Here is a 15,388-nt window from a genome sequence, read left to right as displayed (position 1 = left end):
GCTGAGTGATAAGCCTACTACCGTAAAACGAAGAATTGATGAAATGAACGAGAACACTGAAGAACAACTTTGCGAAGTGCTTCGAAAAACTTCTTTCAGCGTACAATTGGATGAAACGACAACATCAGACAATAATGCACTTCTTATGGATTATGTCAGATATATAGCGCATGGAAAATTATGGAGAAGCTTTTATTGTGCAAGTATGTGGAAACAGATAGTAAAGGTCAAACAATATGACAAACTTTAATAGCGTACTTGCAAGACAAATCTATCCCTGTGGTGAATATGTCAGCATGCGCTACCGACGGTGCCCCATCAATGGTAGGCAGGTATTGCGGATTTTTATCTTTACTTCGGCAGAAAGTCCCTCATCTTTTTACTATTCATTGTGTGATACACCGTCAACATTTGGTAGCAAAACGTTTTAGTTTACTTCTACAAGAATCTTTTAATGTTGCTCTCAAAGCAATTAATAAAATAAAAGCAAACGCTAAGAATAGTCGATTGTTTTGGCAGCTATGCAAAGAAAATGATGAAGAATTTGATTGTCTCCTCCTTCATACGGAAGTTTGTTGGTTGTCAAAGGGCGAATCTCTTGTACGGTACAGCGAACTTCATGACAGTGTGGTGGAATTTCTCGGAAAAGAATCTACTCTTGCTAAAGATATGATTTCATGCCGGCAAGATACCAGTTGTTTGGCAGATTTGTTGAGAAAGTTAACAGTGCAACAAATAAACTGCAAGGGAAAAATGTTACGTTGATTCAATGCAAAACCATTATATGTGGCCTAATTAACAAACTGCAGCTTTATCAGCAGACTCTGAACAGAAGGAACTTCAGTTACTTTTCCCGACTGTCGAAGATGTTACTGACAACCACTTGCTCATTTACGTTGAACACATGACAGCTGTTCGACAAGACGTGCGCGTTCGATTTAAAGATTTTCTTGAGCTAGAAATTTTCCCACGGATTATAGAACCGTTTGCAACCAGCATGCCGGAAAGCGAATACGATCCGACCATACAAGAACTTTTTTTAGACATGCAAAGTGACGAAGAAGCCCGTGTCATTTTTAACACACATGGATGGGCAGATTTTTGGGTCATGTGCAGTGATCGTTTCCTGAACTGTGGAAGAAAGTCAAATTATTATTATTGGCTTTTCCTACGACATATATTGTCCAGCAAGGTTTTAGTGAAGTATTACGTCTCGATATGAACAACACTGGGGGAAATGGAATACGACTTAAGCTTTCTAGCTTGCAACCAGCGTTTACTAGTCTTGCAAAAAAACACCAGGCACAAGGGTCGCATTAGCTCGAACATGCTGTTATCTGAATAAAATGTGATTGTTTCTGATTGTTCTTTCTTTTTTGTTATAATTTTAAAGCATATTGTATATCGCAAGAAGCAAATACATTCGTAGAAAAATAATCAAAAGGGCGGTTTTGACCCAGAACTCTGAAAAGTGGGTGATTTCACAAAAAAGGTTGAAGACCCCTGATCTACAACAAAGTGTGGAGTAAAATATAAAATTAAAAACCAGAATCAGCAGATTTTAAAACGAGAAATATATTTCACCCGAAGCGGGCATCATCTGTCTGTGGCATAGAAAAGAATACACATAATCATAGCCAAAGATAAATAAAAACTAAAAGATAAAAACAGTAGAAGCCAACTGTTAAAGTAATAATAATAATAATAATAATGACAATCATGCGCTGCACTCAACTTATAACAAACTGAAAAGCTGTAGTCTGCTCTAACAGGAGTAATAAACGAGCCAGGTACAAACTGCAAAGTATCATGTAACAAAACAAGCGAAGAACCAATTAAAAGCTATCGTGGAAAGGCTCGTGGCAGGGGAATACGAAGTACGTTGCCGTTTGCGTATGTTAAATGTGGCTTCGCACTAAAAACCTTTTGTGCTAGAAATGCAAGGAATTTCCCAAGGCAAGTGCCACACTTGACTCAATGAAGCTGCTGCCGAGAAATTTCTTTAAATTATTATCGTCCAGAATGAGGACATATAGTTAGAACTAAAGCAGTAAAATATGTTGGAAGTTACTTCGCCTGAGTTTAATAACAAACACATAATCTCTCTAAACAAAAACATTTTAAAACCTTGTAGACGATAGGCAACATCTCATTTGGTTGCGAAAAGAGTGCATCACTTTGGCATAGGTTAAATCCCTTAAGGAAATATATAATATAGAGTGCAAGGTAAACGACGCAAAACGATTGGTAGGCTTATAATTAAACCCGGGTAACGACAAACGCAATAAAAATGCAAAAATTACTAACAAAATATGAAACTTGAGTAATAGTGTTTCGAAAGAGTTGTTGCATATATGTAAAATGGTTTCACAAAATGCAAATAAGTTGCATACAGCGACTCGAAGAATGTCAAATTAACTGACAACAAGAAACGTCAGACGTAAATCTGAAACTGCTTTTCCTTTTTGGCCTGCCCTAAGTTACTGGATGATGATTGTGGAACGGAAGGCGAATGATTTTCATACGATGACATACCGTGAAATATATTAGCATAGTTAGTCCTAGACGACTCTCCGTCACCTTCCAAATGTGGACCGCGTAAGTGCGTTTGGGTGTGTGCTCCATGCAAGTGGGACTTGCTATAATTAGTTGACGTTAAATCAAGTGCGGGAGAAAATGTTGCTTTAACAACAGGCGAAATAGGTTTCAAAATGTCGTCAGCTGACCGCCGTCTGCCTTCCGGTGGTAAGTGTATGGAAGGTTTTGTTACTGTGGCGTCATCAGCAATGTTCGAATGCGACGCGCTGCGCATGGGTACGTAATCCAAACTGGAATCCGGAAAGTCAAAATGGATAAAGTTATCTTTCTTCGGGGAAGTCCCGTCCATCTTGTCAAGTACCTGGTTCGGCCGTTTTGAGACAGGGTGGGCACGTTTGATAGGACTCTGGTGCTGCTGGAGCCTTCTTATTTCGAGCGGCAGACGACGGATATCCTCGCTACGAGATCTCCGCTGTCTCGACCTTGTGAAAGGCGTCGAAAGATTGTTGGAGCTGTCGCTTATTCCAGAGCTTTGGCAACTTTTCCCATTTTCTTCACCGCTGTGGATGCCTGACTCGTTGTTGCTGCTGGTGCTGCTGGTATCGCCAAGCTTTCGATCTTTTTCAAAAATGAAAATGTATATATATTTATATAATAATAATAATAATATATATATGGAAAATCGATAAGTATAAGTAATAATGCAAAAAAAAACTATTAACAATCACGAAACTTCCGGTATAAACGCACCAAATCGGTAACTTTATCTTCGCAGGATTGAATAACTTCTCATTGCCATTAGTAAATGTCAATAATTGAAATTAGTACAATTTAAACGAACAGTTGAAGAAATCTTTAGTCCATCGTTTCCTTAATGTGATTAATTTTTTAATTCCATTCCTTCAAACATCTCGCATAGTGATTTCCCATACCTTTTCTAAACGCTCTTCCTATTAAGGGAGTGGAGTTAGCCCTTTTCTTCGCTCTTTGGAGATCAGTGGCCGATACGCCCGGAGCCGGAGCACCATACGTCACTCCCCCTTGAACCAGTACCACAGGCTTCTTCAAAATCTCAGATCCATCTTTGTCCACCACAGATATGATCTGGAGTTACATAAATAAGCTTAAAGTTATTTGAAAATTAAGCAAAGCCTTATTAACACCCGACGCAATAGCTTACCACTTGAGGCGCTCGTGAGTGCTTGCGAGGACTGAGGTTTCCTTTGTTTTTAAGGGAAGTTGGTGACTCAACTCCATCGCTAGATGGCGAAGAAAGGGGACCAAACGGGGAAGTGGTGCTTTGACCTTCTACGAAAACGAGAAAAATGAAGTACAAACAAAAGTCAGCAATGACTTTTATTGACTTTATTGTAACGTCGTAAGGTTTTGTCGTTGTCAATGAAGTAGATCTTATACCTTCGTCGATGCTCATTTCTTTCTCCTTATTTCTCCGCTGACGCCTCTTGACAAGGCAGATGATTGCGGATAGCAAAATTATTAGAACGATGCAGCCGAAAACCAGGATAAGAACTAAGTGCACGGTGTCGATGGCATTGACGGAAACCGGACATACAGCACTCGCCTCTGCGTGAAACAAACGGAAGACATTGTGACTAATTTGCTTGACTAGCGATGCAAATACATGGTAATACATTTCAGTTTGATGTGCTTCTGGAAAGTTATTCAAAGTGAGATTGTTATTATACGGAAAATACTTCACCGTATCCAGGCAGTCGTTGGCCTTCTTCTCCATTATAACATTCTTCGGAAATCGAACAATAAGGGGTGGTAAGTAGAGTAGAGCTTCTGTCACGTTCACACCAGGAACATCCGACCATTGCAGTACAAGCTGATCCGTTTACCTGACAGTGTAGAAAAAAGGTTTGCCACAAAAATTGCGTTTTGAAGCTTAAAAAATGGAAATTACTCTGAAAGCTTCATCGTTGCCAAACGTAACGGCGTTGGGGTAGAAATCGGTATCGGCAGCTTAGCTGGCATTATATCCAACCCGCGGAATGTCACAAACCAACCAAAACAATTTCAAAACCCAACCCATTGAATGTCAGTACCCAACTCACACAATTTATAAACCCAACCAACAGAATACGAAAACCCAATGCACGAATGTTAGAACTTGACACAACCCACAGAGTTTCAAAATCCAACCAACGAATGTAAAATTGTTTGACGCCGCTTTACTGGGATTCTCATTCTTTTATCTGACGATTTTACTCACCCCGAGAGGTGGCGCCACCGAAGAGAAAAAAGTCCCAGGGTAATTCTGAGACGTCTATAAGGGTATAGGCGGAAAATTTTGTTGGAAAGTAAATCTTTGCTTAGTATCCTTTGTGACGTACTTTCAGCAGTAATAAGAATTAAAGCATTTCGTTATTTATATGGTTTGTTCAGTACATTTGGTTCTGGCATTCCGTGGGTTGGGTTTTGAAATTCCGTTGGTTTGGTTTTCTTATTTTGTGGGTTGGGTTCAAGCCCATGCCCATGTTGGAACTCCGACTCGAAATTGGCGGACTTACCGCTTGTTTGCAATTGCGATTAAAGCAAGAATTAAGATGCTCGGGTATGCAGTCATCGTCGTTTGAAGATATTTTTTGTCGGTCCGGATAACACGGCACAACGCCGTCATCCAACTAAAGTAACAAATATACATGTCATGTATCACATACAACCATGTAGAACTCTACACATGTCACATTTTACGAAATTCGTAGAAAATACTCTAGTTAAAACTCCATGTTACGCAATTAAATTTCCTGAGTAAGCCATTCAATTAATTAGCAGAGTCATGTTACATGTCAGCATGCGTATCTGCTAGCACTGCTTACATCGATAGCATTTGCACAGTTATCAATTTCAATAGGCTGAGTACACGGGCAGTCCCACGCTCCATCCGACGACGACCCAGCGTTGTTCAAGCAAGTCTGAAACAAAATGGTTGCAGTTGACCAAGCGTGACGTTGTCTCAGTACGGCTTTGTATCCAACTTACTTGATTTGATGGCGGACACCCAGAGTCCACGCAATAACCAGGTTCTGGCCGCGCCACGAAGAATATGTTGGTGTGAGGCACAGGCGCCATGAAATATTGGGTGCAGATATCGACATTGCTAGAAATAAGCAAAATTACAGCAAATTACAGAACATTGCTATACTATCTGAAAACAATGCAAATACAGTATGGAAACCTTTGTCGGTATTGCTCACCCAGAATAAGTTTCGTTGAGATAGGAGTTAGGTTTTATTTCGTAAGATACTCGGTAAACTTTTTTATCTAAATCCAGGCAACGTCTTTGAGCCGCCATTTTGCGATTTTTCAGAACTCCAATAAGTTGTTTATTGCCTTAAAGATATATAGTTACTAAAATCTGTTTCTTTAAACTACTCATTAGTTACACGTTAAGTATTTGTAAAATTCTAATAAGTAATTCCAGTGGTGATCTAAATTTTTTGAATTGTATGAGTCTTTAAGCTTTACATACCAGCAATGTGCTTAACTTCTAAAACTCCTTTATTTGAATAATCTTTGTGAAGAATAATATTCCCGCGATTGTCAACCAACATGCAACTCCATCCGTTGTCTCTGCTTAAGCCACAGAGTTAATGAGGGGCGAAGATTACTACAAAGTAACACAGAAATTGGCCTCTTACTTGCTCCAGCAATTTGGATAAATCTCCCGAACTTTGGCGAACAGAAAATCGAGAGAAAAGTCGACACCCATAACTCCAAGCACAGTCGGAATGGTAGATTTCTGGAAAATAATTTGTTTGCTGCTAAACTACATTCCAATCACAAGTTATTAAATTTTTTTAAGCATGTTTCGCTATTTCTCACATCGTCAGTGGTAGGCGCTTTTATAGCCTGGCTCATGCTCACGACGTTTCCAAGACCACTTGCGTCTTGATAGGGTGGCGATGTAACACAGCTGTCGGGATTAGCCACAGCCAACTCATACCTGAGCAAAAATAATTGCGTAAAAAAAACGTCACAATCTCCCACGTTTATGATGTAGGGTTCGGGTGGATTTTAAACTAACCAAATTCTCTGTGTGGCGTCGAATTCTCCGTCTATAGTTGTGCCGGGATAAAGGCGATCGACGCCTGTCCTGGTAGCGATGAAGCGCTGGGCGATGTGATCGTCTGTGTTGTTCACCCACAACCTGTCGACCAATGACGTCCACATGACGTCAGACACTACTCCATCAACAAATAAATCTGCCAACAAACGCTACTTGTGTTACAAAATATTCGAATGGGTAATAATGAGCAAAATGTTTACTTTTATTCTGAATTTTCAAACAACAAGAGATGTTTGAACGGAATACGTTAATGACGCATTATAGGTAATAAACGTAGATACCTATGATAGACGGAAAGACGGCTAGAATTTTCTACTACATGATTTCATTTAGAAGTGCAATTATTTAAATTTTTCACCTTTCTATTCGCACGGAAACTAGAACTTCCAAAAAACATTGATACTACATGAAAGTACCGCCTTAACAGAAAACCACATTTGTGTGGCTTCTGGACAACAACACGCAGCTATTCGTTAAGAAGGTGACAGAGAGCACCCAAGATTGTTCTGCGTAACGAAATTGTGGAATAGTCGCAATGAACTCTGCAAAATTATGCAAACCTGCTGTACTCTGATGGGAACGAAGAATATCCGTGACTTGACTTGTTGAAGTCGCTTTCATTACTTGTTCAAACATGTTGAAGTATGACGTAACTGTCGAGGTGGTCTCTTGTTCGGGGACGTACCTAAACGGAGACACGAACGAGCGAGGTGCAAACAACACAAGGGATTGAGATTTGGTGGATTTCTGGAAGGAAAGAAAAAAGAATGAAACTTCTGCAACAAATTTGACTGACAACCGAATTGAAAGAACATTTAGTCAGCATAATTACAAGCAAAGTTTTACAAAAAAAAATTGCACGAGATATAGACAGGTTAAACTTCCTTGTAGGGATATTTAGGCAACGTCTACGCAAACTGCACAAAAATTTGCAAAAGACAAAACCGATAACAGAAATCTGATCTCCTTAGCGGAGGGAACTACGTCATCATAGGGGTATCGTGTAATGGTTCATTGCAGCATACCTACGAAATGCTAATTAAATTACGGAGCTTGTAGACCATCGGCTCGCATACCTTGTAGAAGTGACGGCAGGTATCTTCATTTGAACCCAAATCCAGTCGGTGATAACGGAAGCTAGTTCTCGGTTTTCCAGGAAAGGTCGCATCCTGAGGATTTAAAGTGACGTTGAATCTATTCGTCTCCAACACGAAACAAAGCGAAAAATTGACGGCGGCTGCGATCGGTCGCCAAAAATAAGTGACTTCAACCTGTATAAAGATATATGAAAATTTGTTACACCCAGAAGAAAATTGAATTTTTCACTTTAAGTTCATGCTGTTCTTTACTGTTGCCTGTCTGGAACTTTGTTCAATAAAATAACTGATAATGTTGAAATCATTTCACGTTTTAAGCTGCTATTTAGCGTCGTTGCAAGGGCCACTCAAAGAAATCAATCGTGTCAAATTAATTTGACTGGAAATTAGTGGCCTTCCTATGCACTATACAAAACGCAGCTTAGTTACAAAAAATATTTCAATACATTTGTAACGTCGTTTAGTATTGCATTCATTAAGCATTTCGATACAAAATGAAAGCTTTTTATACTCACATCAACTTCCTGCACGGCGTAACCGATTGGAAGAGTTTTTTTTATCTTTAAACCTTTCTGGCCCCTGCCACCGGACGTCATCGAGTTCATGATCTCATCGAACCCATTGTGACGTTCGAGCTGATCGATCTGGACAAAATTTGGGACGTCGCTGTGATCAGCTGGTTGTGGTAAAAGAGGATGGCTCATCACTCGACCGGTACCGTCTATGACAAAACAATGAATACATTGTTTGCTCGATAGTGGGCATACGCATGCGTTAAAACAAAAAAATATCAGCAATAGGTTTCAGAATGACACCATCAGTACATTAAATAGCCAGTAAACAGTACTATACACAGTACAATTGTCTGCTTACCTATGATAAAGAAATAAGAAGCACCGTTGCTGTCAAAAAAGAGCGAATTTTGAAAGAAATCTGCAACGGAAATGTCCACCGCAGTGACAGCATACAAAGCGTTGTCAGGTCGCAATATGGGGAGTCCAACAGTAAATATCAATCCTGGAAATATTTAGGATACTAAGTTGGTCGTTAGATGTCTCGCGGGAGCAGATTTTTTAATTTGCGCGTTTAGCCATTCGTAAACCGTCAACAGTCGAAAAATGTGTCCATAAATTACGAAAATTTTCTTTTTTTCTTAGAGATTTAAAATTAACTCGAAAATCACACCCTAGTCAAAACAGTCAAAATAAAGATAAACGGATGACGTGAGCATGAGTTATTACAACCAACCTAAACCGCCACCGTCGCTGTAAGGAACGGAAAAAGTGGGCGTGATGTCGTCACTGGTTCTGACGTAATACTCATTCAGTGAGCTTATGTAGTTAGGTAGAAAGCTTTGCTCTTCAACGTGGTAGGCAAATCCTGTAAAAATAAATGACGCTTCGTTTGAAAACGAAGAACGCTTACACAGACGGCGTGATTTTAAATCTGTCATGAACAATTTCACCTATGAAGAAAGGTGTCTACCTTGCGGAGGGGGCGAAGATGTTGCACTTGTCCTGCTGAAGCTCTGAGAAGCAATTGCCTGGAGTATTGACATGTTTGCTGTATACCAACACGTAACCGGTGAGGAAAACTAAGGCATTGTGAGGCGTTAAAAATTGCAAAAAAAAACTTTTTTCTATACCGTTTCGTCCGAGTCCATACACGTAAATGCTTGCTCTGTTTCCTATTCTACGATTTCCTTCTTTTATGACAGAATAGACATCTGTAATCCTATTTGTCTCTTTAGGCCTCCCGTCGGTAATCAGAATGATTTTCCAGTCCTCTGGAACAGCATAAAGACATTTTCAATGCTTCGTTGCTTATTAAGAGGAGCTTATTGCCCTATTAACGTTTGCCGATGTCAAAAAAGTAATCTAGAAAAGCTGAAAATATTTGACAAATCCATTTCGGTCGCGGAAATTGATACATAAGTTGATTAAAACAACAATAATTTAAACCGAATAAAAACCCAGACATCTGCAGCTTTCTGACTTATGGTGTACACAGTCTCATAAATTCACCTGCGTGCGAGTTATTGGATTTCGCAATGCTCAACTCTAGCAGCTGGAAAGCATTCTCAAAGCCCACGGCATAAACAGATTCGCCTACAGAAAAACAAGAACAGCTATCGTAAAAATAGACTACACGTATTTATAGGTAGAAGTCTTTGTTAAAAACAAGTTGAGCCAAATACCAATAACGTGACGACAGCAGGTGAGGGGCATCTGCTGTTTGCCAAACCGTGTAAAATAGTTTGTTCCTTTATTGCTTCTTACCTGTGGGGATTAGGTGCTGCAGGAATTCTGCTTTCAGGTTGCTTAAATTTGTCTCGGTCGCCAAAGCCATGTTTTTCTCAAAGCAACCTGTCGGTCGATGAGGGCGATTGTTGAATGCTATTACCCCAAGCTGAGATATGAAACAAATCATATAATTGCTGTAAAGCCTTAAATAAACAGAGCTTTTAATAGAATCAAAGAAGAACTGTAAAACGAAATTTAATCTCAATCGATATGCGAGACGAGGATTCTATCGATGAGGGTTACGTAACTTTAAAACAAATAGTCGTTTCCGCTTGCTGGTCGTATAACCGTTAATTCTGTTAGACGTTACTTTTGCAAATTGACCGAACTCATTTTATTTAAAAAAAATATAAAACGTTTTTGTTTGGTCTAACTGTAAACTTTGTTTCAAGGAAAAGATAAAAAGATGCACCTTACATTAAGGAGACAAATCTCGTGTAAAATGAAAACAAATTTAGCACGAATCTGGGAAATTGCATGAGTTCGTCTGTTTGTATTTGGTAGTAATATAATATATATTTTGATTTAAACAACAAATCAGTAAAAATACTATAGACAAAACAGTTTTAAGGACCACAAAACACTTCGTCTGTTTGTATCTTGTAATCACGGCCTATATGGGTAACGTTATACATTTACAAAACCAAAAACTGTATTGTATGAGTTTATGGAACATGATCAGTAAAAATAAGTTAACACAAATTTCTTTATTTGATTTCAAGACTAGAAAGGTGTTTGAAGCCTTAGACATCTAACAGCCGTGACCGCCAATTACTTTACATGGCGTAACCTTTGACTCTCTTTGAGATATAGCTGTAACAAGGTTACTATACATTCCTGACAGTTATACTGGAAAGTTTTTAGCTGTTACCAAAATAAACTTGCAGACAAATTCCGCCAAAGGCAAGGGTTTGTTCTACTACCGGTTGTTTTTGCGGGAAACAAAAGAGAAGAGAAAATCGAGATTTTATCACATTTTCGCTGACATTTCTGGCATTACCAAACATACAAACGACTTCACACTTATTACGACATAAACAGCCCTGTAACGTTATCTCGATGGATAGTCGCCAACGCCACACAGTCTTGGCAATCTAAGGCTAGAAATAATTTCATCACATACACACACAAACAGCATTCTGTCATAGTAACTTATGTATTCGGGCCACATTGTGTTGTGATTAAAAAAGTCTTCAAAACTTAATCGAGTAGTTTGTGTATCAAACTATGACAAGTAAGAAACTACAACGTTTTACAGAAATTTCTAGAATCTCTTAGCCGACCATGTTACGTCATCTATTCGCAGTAACATCTGTCGTCATCAGACAAATATTGAAATAATTCAAAATTAATATGCTCGAGGCGAGATGTTGCAGTTGAACAGCCGATAAATCATTTCGCATTACTTGAACTATGATTGTAAACAAACAGCGTGATCGGTGGTGCAACTTCAGACGCTTATGACCAAATTCAAATGTTCGTCAGAATTCCGGATTAAGGAGATATATAGTGTAATAATCCGATTATAAGCATTAGACTCGCCGTTCTTCTAACAATCGATATGGGTAACGAATAATAAAAACTACTCACTAAAAAATTCTGCTCATCGTTATTTACATAGAAAAGGTAAAAGGTTGAAACCTTTAAATGAAAACTTTATTACCTTGTCGTCAGGATTCAACGTTTCCAAAATAATCGAAACGGCCTCAAGTGAAATATTGATGAGCGGAACGCTGTTGTATTTCTTGTTCATTGATCCTGAGATATCCAGCAATATTAAAACGTTCTTTCGAACTGAACTTGCCGTTTCGATAAACCAGGGCCTGCAAGTAAAAGTGTTAACCGGTAAAAACGTGTTCGTGTAAATCGTCATATGGCAGCTTTCAAAATGCACGTTCGTCACTTTTTCTTTCCATTTATGCAGAAACAAAGGCTTAACAAACAAAAATTTTAAGACAAATGTTTACAAAGTTTTTTTTTACTTTTTCAAAATGTTGTGTATGCTTCATCTAGTAATACTATTTGTGCAACCTGTATCTTGGGTCGATGAAAGCGCAAGATGGTGTTTTGTGAGCCGGGTATATGGCCATATACCCCTGCACTGTGGCGACGTATTGCCACTTAATTTCTGGAACATTCACTCGATTTTCCCTCATCACATCCAAGACCGCATTTGACAACGGTTCGAGATCGCCAGGTGCATTCGGGGCGACAATTCCACACACTTCATTCAGATCGACCTAAATCGGAGTGAAAATAACAAGCCTGGCTCAAAATGGGCCACGACAATAAACCACATTTAAAAGATCCATAATTTGTAGTATACTGAATCCGGCCGTATTATCCGTTAAATTAACGTTAGCGCAGACGAGTAAATGAATCAATACACATTGTAAAGTCAGCTTTAATTATAATTAATTGTCATAAAGAATCGAGTTGGAATTAACACATCTTTCATTCTATCATCCAATTTATATTTACTTTTGCTTTGTAGTTTTTGTCCGGTTTTACATCACTTTCATCATACTGACAACACGCTGTCCATCGCGCATTCACTTCGCTCAGATGGTCTTCCACCATCTTTCTCAATTTGCGAACAGCGTCGATGTGTGAACGGACTGATTTCGAGATTGTCTCTGAGAGCTGTGATATGTCAAAGATAGAAACAATGCAATTGTCCTTTAATTTGATGAGTATCTTGGTGGGTTTATATCTAGTGATCTTGGTGTCTTGGTTTATTTATATCCAAGAGTCAATTATGTCTATGTTTAATAACGTTCTATTAATTCTTTGACTGATTACAAATTTTCTTTAATCAGCAGCATAATTTACCATGTCTGCAACTTTGGACCCATTTATGAATTCTCGTTGAAAATGAAGATGATTGACTTCATTCTGAACAGCAAATAGAGGTATTGGAGTTACGTACACCATGATAATTGTTAATTAGCAGGTTTCTTTGAGGCTAGAACCTATGCAGAGAGATAATATATCGTCGAGACAAAAGTAACATTCTTATCTCTTACCTGTATTGTCTCCACGCCTAGTGTCCTGTTCATGAGGTTGCCAATATACTCAGACAGGATTCTGACGTCTGGATCGACAATAGTTTTCGTCAGTGCCAAAGTGACAAAATATATTAGAAGCCCAACTTCCCTCTTCATTGTATTCATCAATGTTTGAAAGTGCTATGACGTAATTGTTTACGTCGCGTTAACGACGTCGCTTAAAATAATCAGCTTGATGGTCGACATGCAAGATATTGTGACTGACAGAAAGACAGAGACACCTGCTTTTAGTTGCTGTGGCGATTTATTGTTTAGATCTAAATAAGTTGCAAAAGCTGCAGTCAGAGTTCTAGCATATTATAAATTTAACAACAAACATATAAAAATATCTTGGCACTGTGAAGATGATGCTCACATAGCCTGTGCAGTTTTATGAAAATAGGAAAGGAAAATATACAGCAAACTACTGTACTTTATGCACGACCTTCTTGACATAAACAAGAACTGCCTTACATTAAACTCTCTATTTACTCATTTTGCTGTGAATGTCTTATCTAAGGCACATCATCCAATTCCTTTCTTTAAACTACCTGGTAATCGAAAGTATCAAAGATTTAACGCATTTGCAATTCCAATTTGTGATTGCTTACGGAGCTCTCGCCTTTGTTTTATACAGGACAATCTCATCGTTAATTAATCTTCTTCAACAAACAGCATACACAAAAAAATTCACAGAGACAATGACAATAACCATAACCAACTGCGCAAAGTTTGCGGATGCCATGGCAACAACAGAGCAATAAACTACTACTAGAGAAGAAAGTTTACCGACCCGATGAAGAAATCTTATACAGAAGTCTGAGTTATGACAGTAACTAGTTATAAACGACTTATTTCCATTCCACTGCATTCATGCAGCACAGTAGCCAGTAACACAGCATTTCTGTAACACAGTAGCCTACCTTAACCGTGAAGTAAATGGCAATAAATGAGAAGGGTAACCAGTAACTACTGGAGCATTGCCTAACTTAAAAGGTTTCGTCCTATATCAGGTAAAGTGAAGAAAAAGTAAATGTAATGTAAACCGCGTTCAGGAACAACAGCAAGGAAGTCCCCTGACATTAAAGTGGTGCAACAACAACAAAGAAAAGAGCTTGTTAGTTTATATAACTGATAAAATTAGCTTAGACGTTTAATGTTTCTTTGGGCTTTTCAACGGGATGGAAATTTACTTTACATTCCGAAACTGAAAGACGGACTTTCCACGCAAATTAAATGTCAAAACAGTGCTAGTGCTAAGATAAGTCGCATCACGTCCTGATATGGTAACTAAACTTTTCTAACAAACTGCTACCTTTAGGGCAGATCATTTTTACGATATATCACGCGTGCGTCCCCAAACTTTCATACCAACAACAAAACAAACAAATAACTTGCTTGGCTCTATTATCTTTATACGCTCATCAAAAGAATTGTGCTAAATTTGTGTCAGACACAGAATCTGAAACTTTTGTCCAATATCCTTTTGCTCCTTAAAATACATTTTTTTTATTAAAAAATAATTCATTGTAATCGGCAAATACCTATTTAATACGCTTGAATTCACACAAAACTTCATATCTGCAATTCGAACCTTTTAAGTATTCAAACAAGACGAAAAACTAACATATTGAAGCGGATTTCATTTCTTCGAGCTGAATGCAGTAAGCTGTCAAAAAGCATTGAAAATAATATATATTGTATAAAAAACAAATATTTGACTTTGACTCGAGAATAGTTATCCGTTTAGTTCTAAGTCAATATAACATTCACACAGAGACAATTTTTGCTTTATAAGCGACGCTCCCAGACAACCACAATTACCACAAAAATAGGTTTTCGCCGAACTTGAGGCGATTTAGCATCAATATTTATTAAACGAACTCTCGGTACTGAGACAACCGGCGTAGCTCATATATAACTATACTGTTCAAGTGTCTCCAGCTAATTGTCCTCGCTGTATCAAAGCTTGTGACAAATTGTAGTGTGATTTACCAAACAGAGGACAAAATGTACATGACGTAATGGGCATGGAATTTACAAGTCCCATTTATCGTAACAACGAATGCGGTTTCGAACTAGTTGTTTCGATAATAGAGAGCGCTTTAACAGGTTTTCATGCACCATCCAAAATCCTTTCGCTTTGCTCAGTTAACTTTAACACGAATCACACCATAAACATGCAACCTTGAACAATCCTGACAGATTAAAATGTGACATTTTAGCTATGTACAGTATAAGCCTACAGTGAAACAGGCTAACGGATAGCATGGGACATGGAAGCCTAAAAGTACAAAGTTAACCGTCTGA

The 15,388-nt window shown here is 38.4% G+C and overlaps 2 protein-coding genes across 4 annotated transcripts in view; one reads left to right on the top strand and one right to left on the bottom strand.

The window, feature by feature from the left end:
- The window catches only part of LOC143459565 (small ribosomal subunit protein eS26-like), an 85,489-nt gene extending 75,293 nt beyond the window's left edge, over window positions 1-10,196 (top strand). The window contains exon 5 of the mRNA XM_076956796.1: window positions 10,187-10,196. The gene's annotated coding sequence lies outside the window, so the exon portion shown is untranslated. The remainder of the gene's footprint in view (window positions 1-10,186) is intronic.
- Window positions 1,560-13,690, bottom strand: LOC143459507 (VWFA and cache domain-containing protein 1-like). Of its 3 annotated transcripts, XR_013117763.1 has the most exons (28): window positions 13,058-13,690; window positions 12,864-12,926; window positions 12,513-12,674; window positions 12,063-12,271; window positions 11,695-11,854; window positions 10,008-10,137; window positions 9,753-9,836; window positions 9,374-9,514; window positions 9,214-9,291; window positions 8,977-9,108; window positions 8,602-8,745; window positions 8,244-8,449; window positions 7,708-7,902; window positions 7,192-7,378; window positions 6,590-6,767; window positions 6,388-6,508; window positions 6,204-6,304; window positions 6,035-6,138; window positions 5,760-5,895; window positions 5,545-5,662; window positions 5,382-5,477; window positions 5,073-5,186; window positions 4,259-4,400; window positions 3,955-4,122; window positions 3,719-3,846; window positions 3,471-3,642; window positions 3,289-3,408; window positions 3,029-3,156 (listed from the first exon to the last, which is right to left on the bottom strand). XR_013117763.1 is itself a non-coding variant. In XM_076956702.1 (27 exons), the coding sequence occupies exons 1-27, from the start codon at window positions 13,202-13,204 to the stop codon at window positions 2,435-2,437; spliced, it is 4,338 nt and encodes a 1,445-aa protein (XP_076812817.1). In that variant the 5' UTR covers window positions 13,205-13,688; the 3' UTR covers window positions 1,560-2,434. The 3 variants fall into 3 exon arrangements, 2 of the variants coding, with proteins under 2 accessions (XP_076812817.1, XP_076812826.1); XM_076956702.1 differs by lacking the exon at window positions 3,289-3,408 and having other exon boundaries at window positions 1,560-3,156; window positions 13,058-13,688; XM_076956711.1 differs by lacking the exon at window positions 3,289-3,408 and having other exon boundaries at window positions 1,560-3,156; window positions 6,035-6,135; window positions 13,058-13,688.
- Window positions 13,691-15,388: the final 1,698 nt, after the last annotated feature.

The sequence above is a fragment of the Clavelina lepadiformis genome, chromosome 1 (genome assembly GCF_947623445.1).
Source record: "Clavelina lepadiformis chromosome 1, kaClaLepa1.1, whole genome shotgun sequence".
Lineage (NCBI taxonomy): Eukaryota > Metazoa > Chordata > Ascidiacea > Aplousobranchia > Clavelinidae > Clavelina > Clavelina lepadiformis.
Note: the sequence above shows the minus strand (reverse complement) of the source record. Positions and strands in the feature narration are given on the sequence as shown.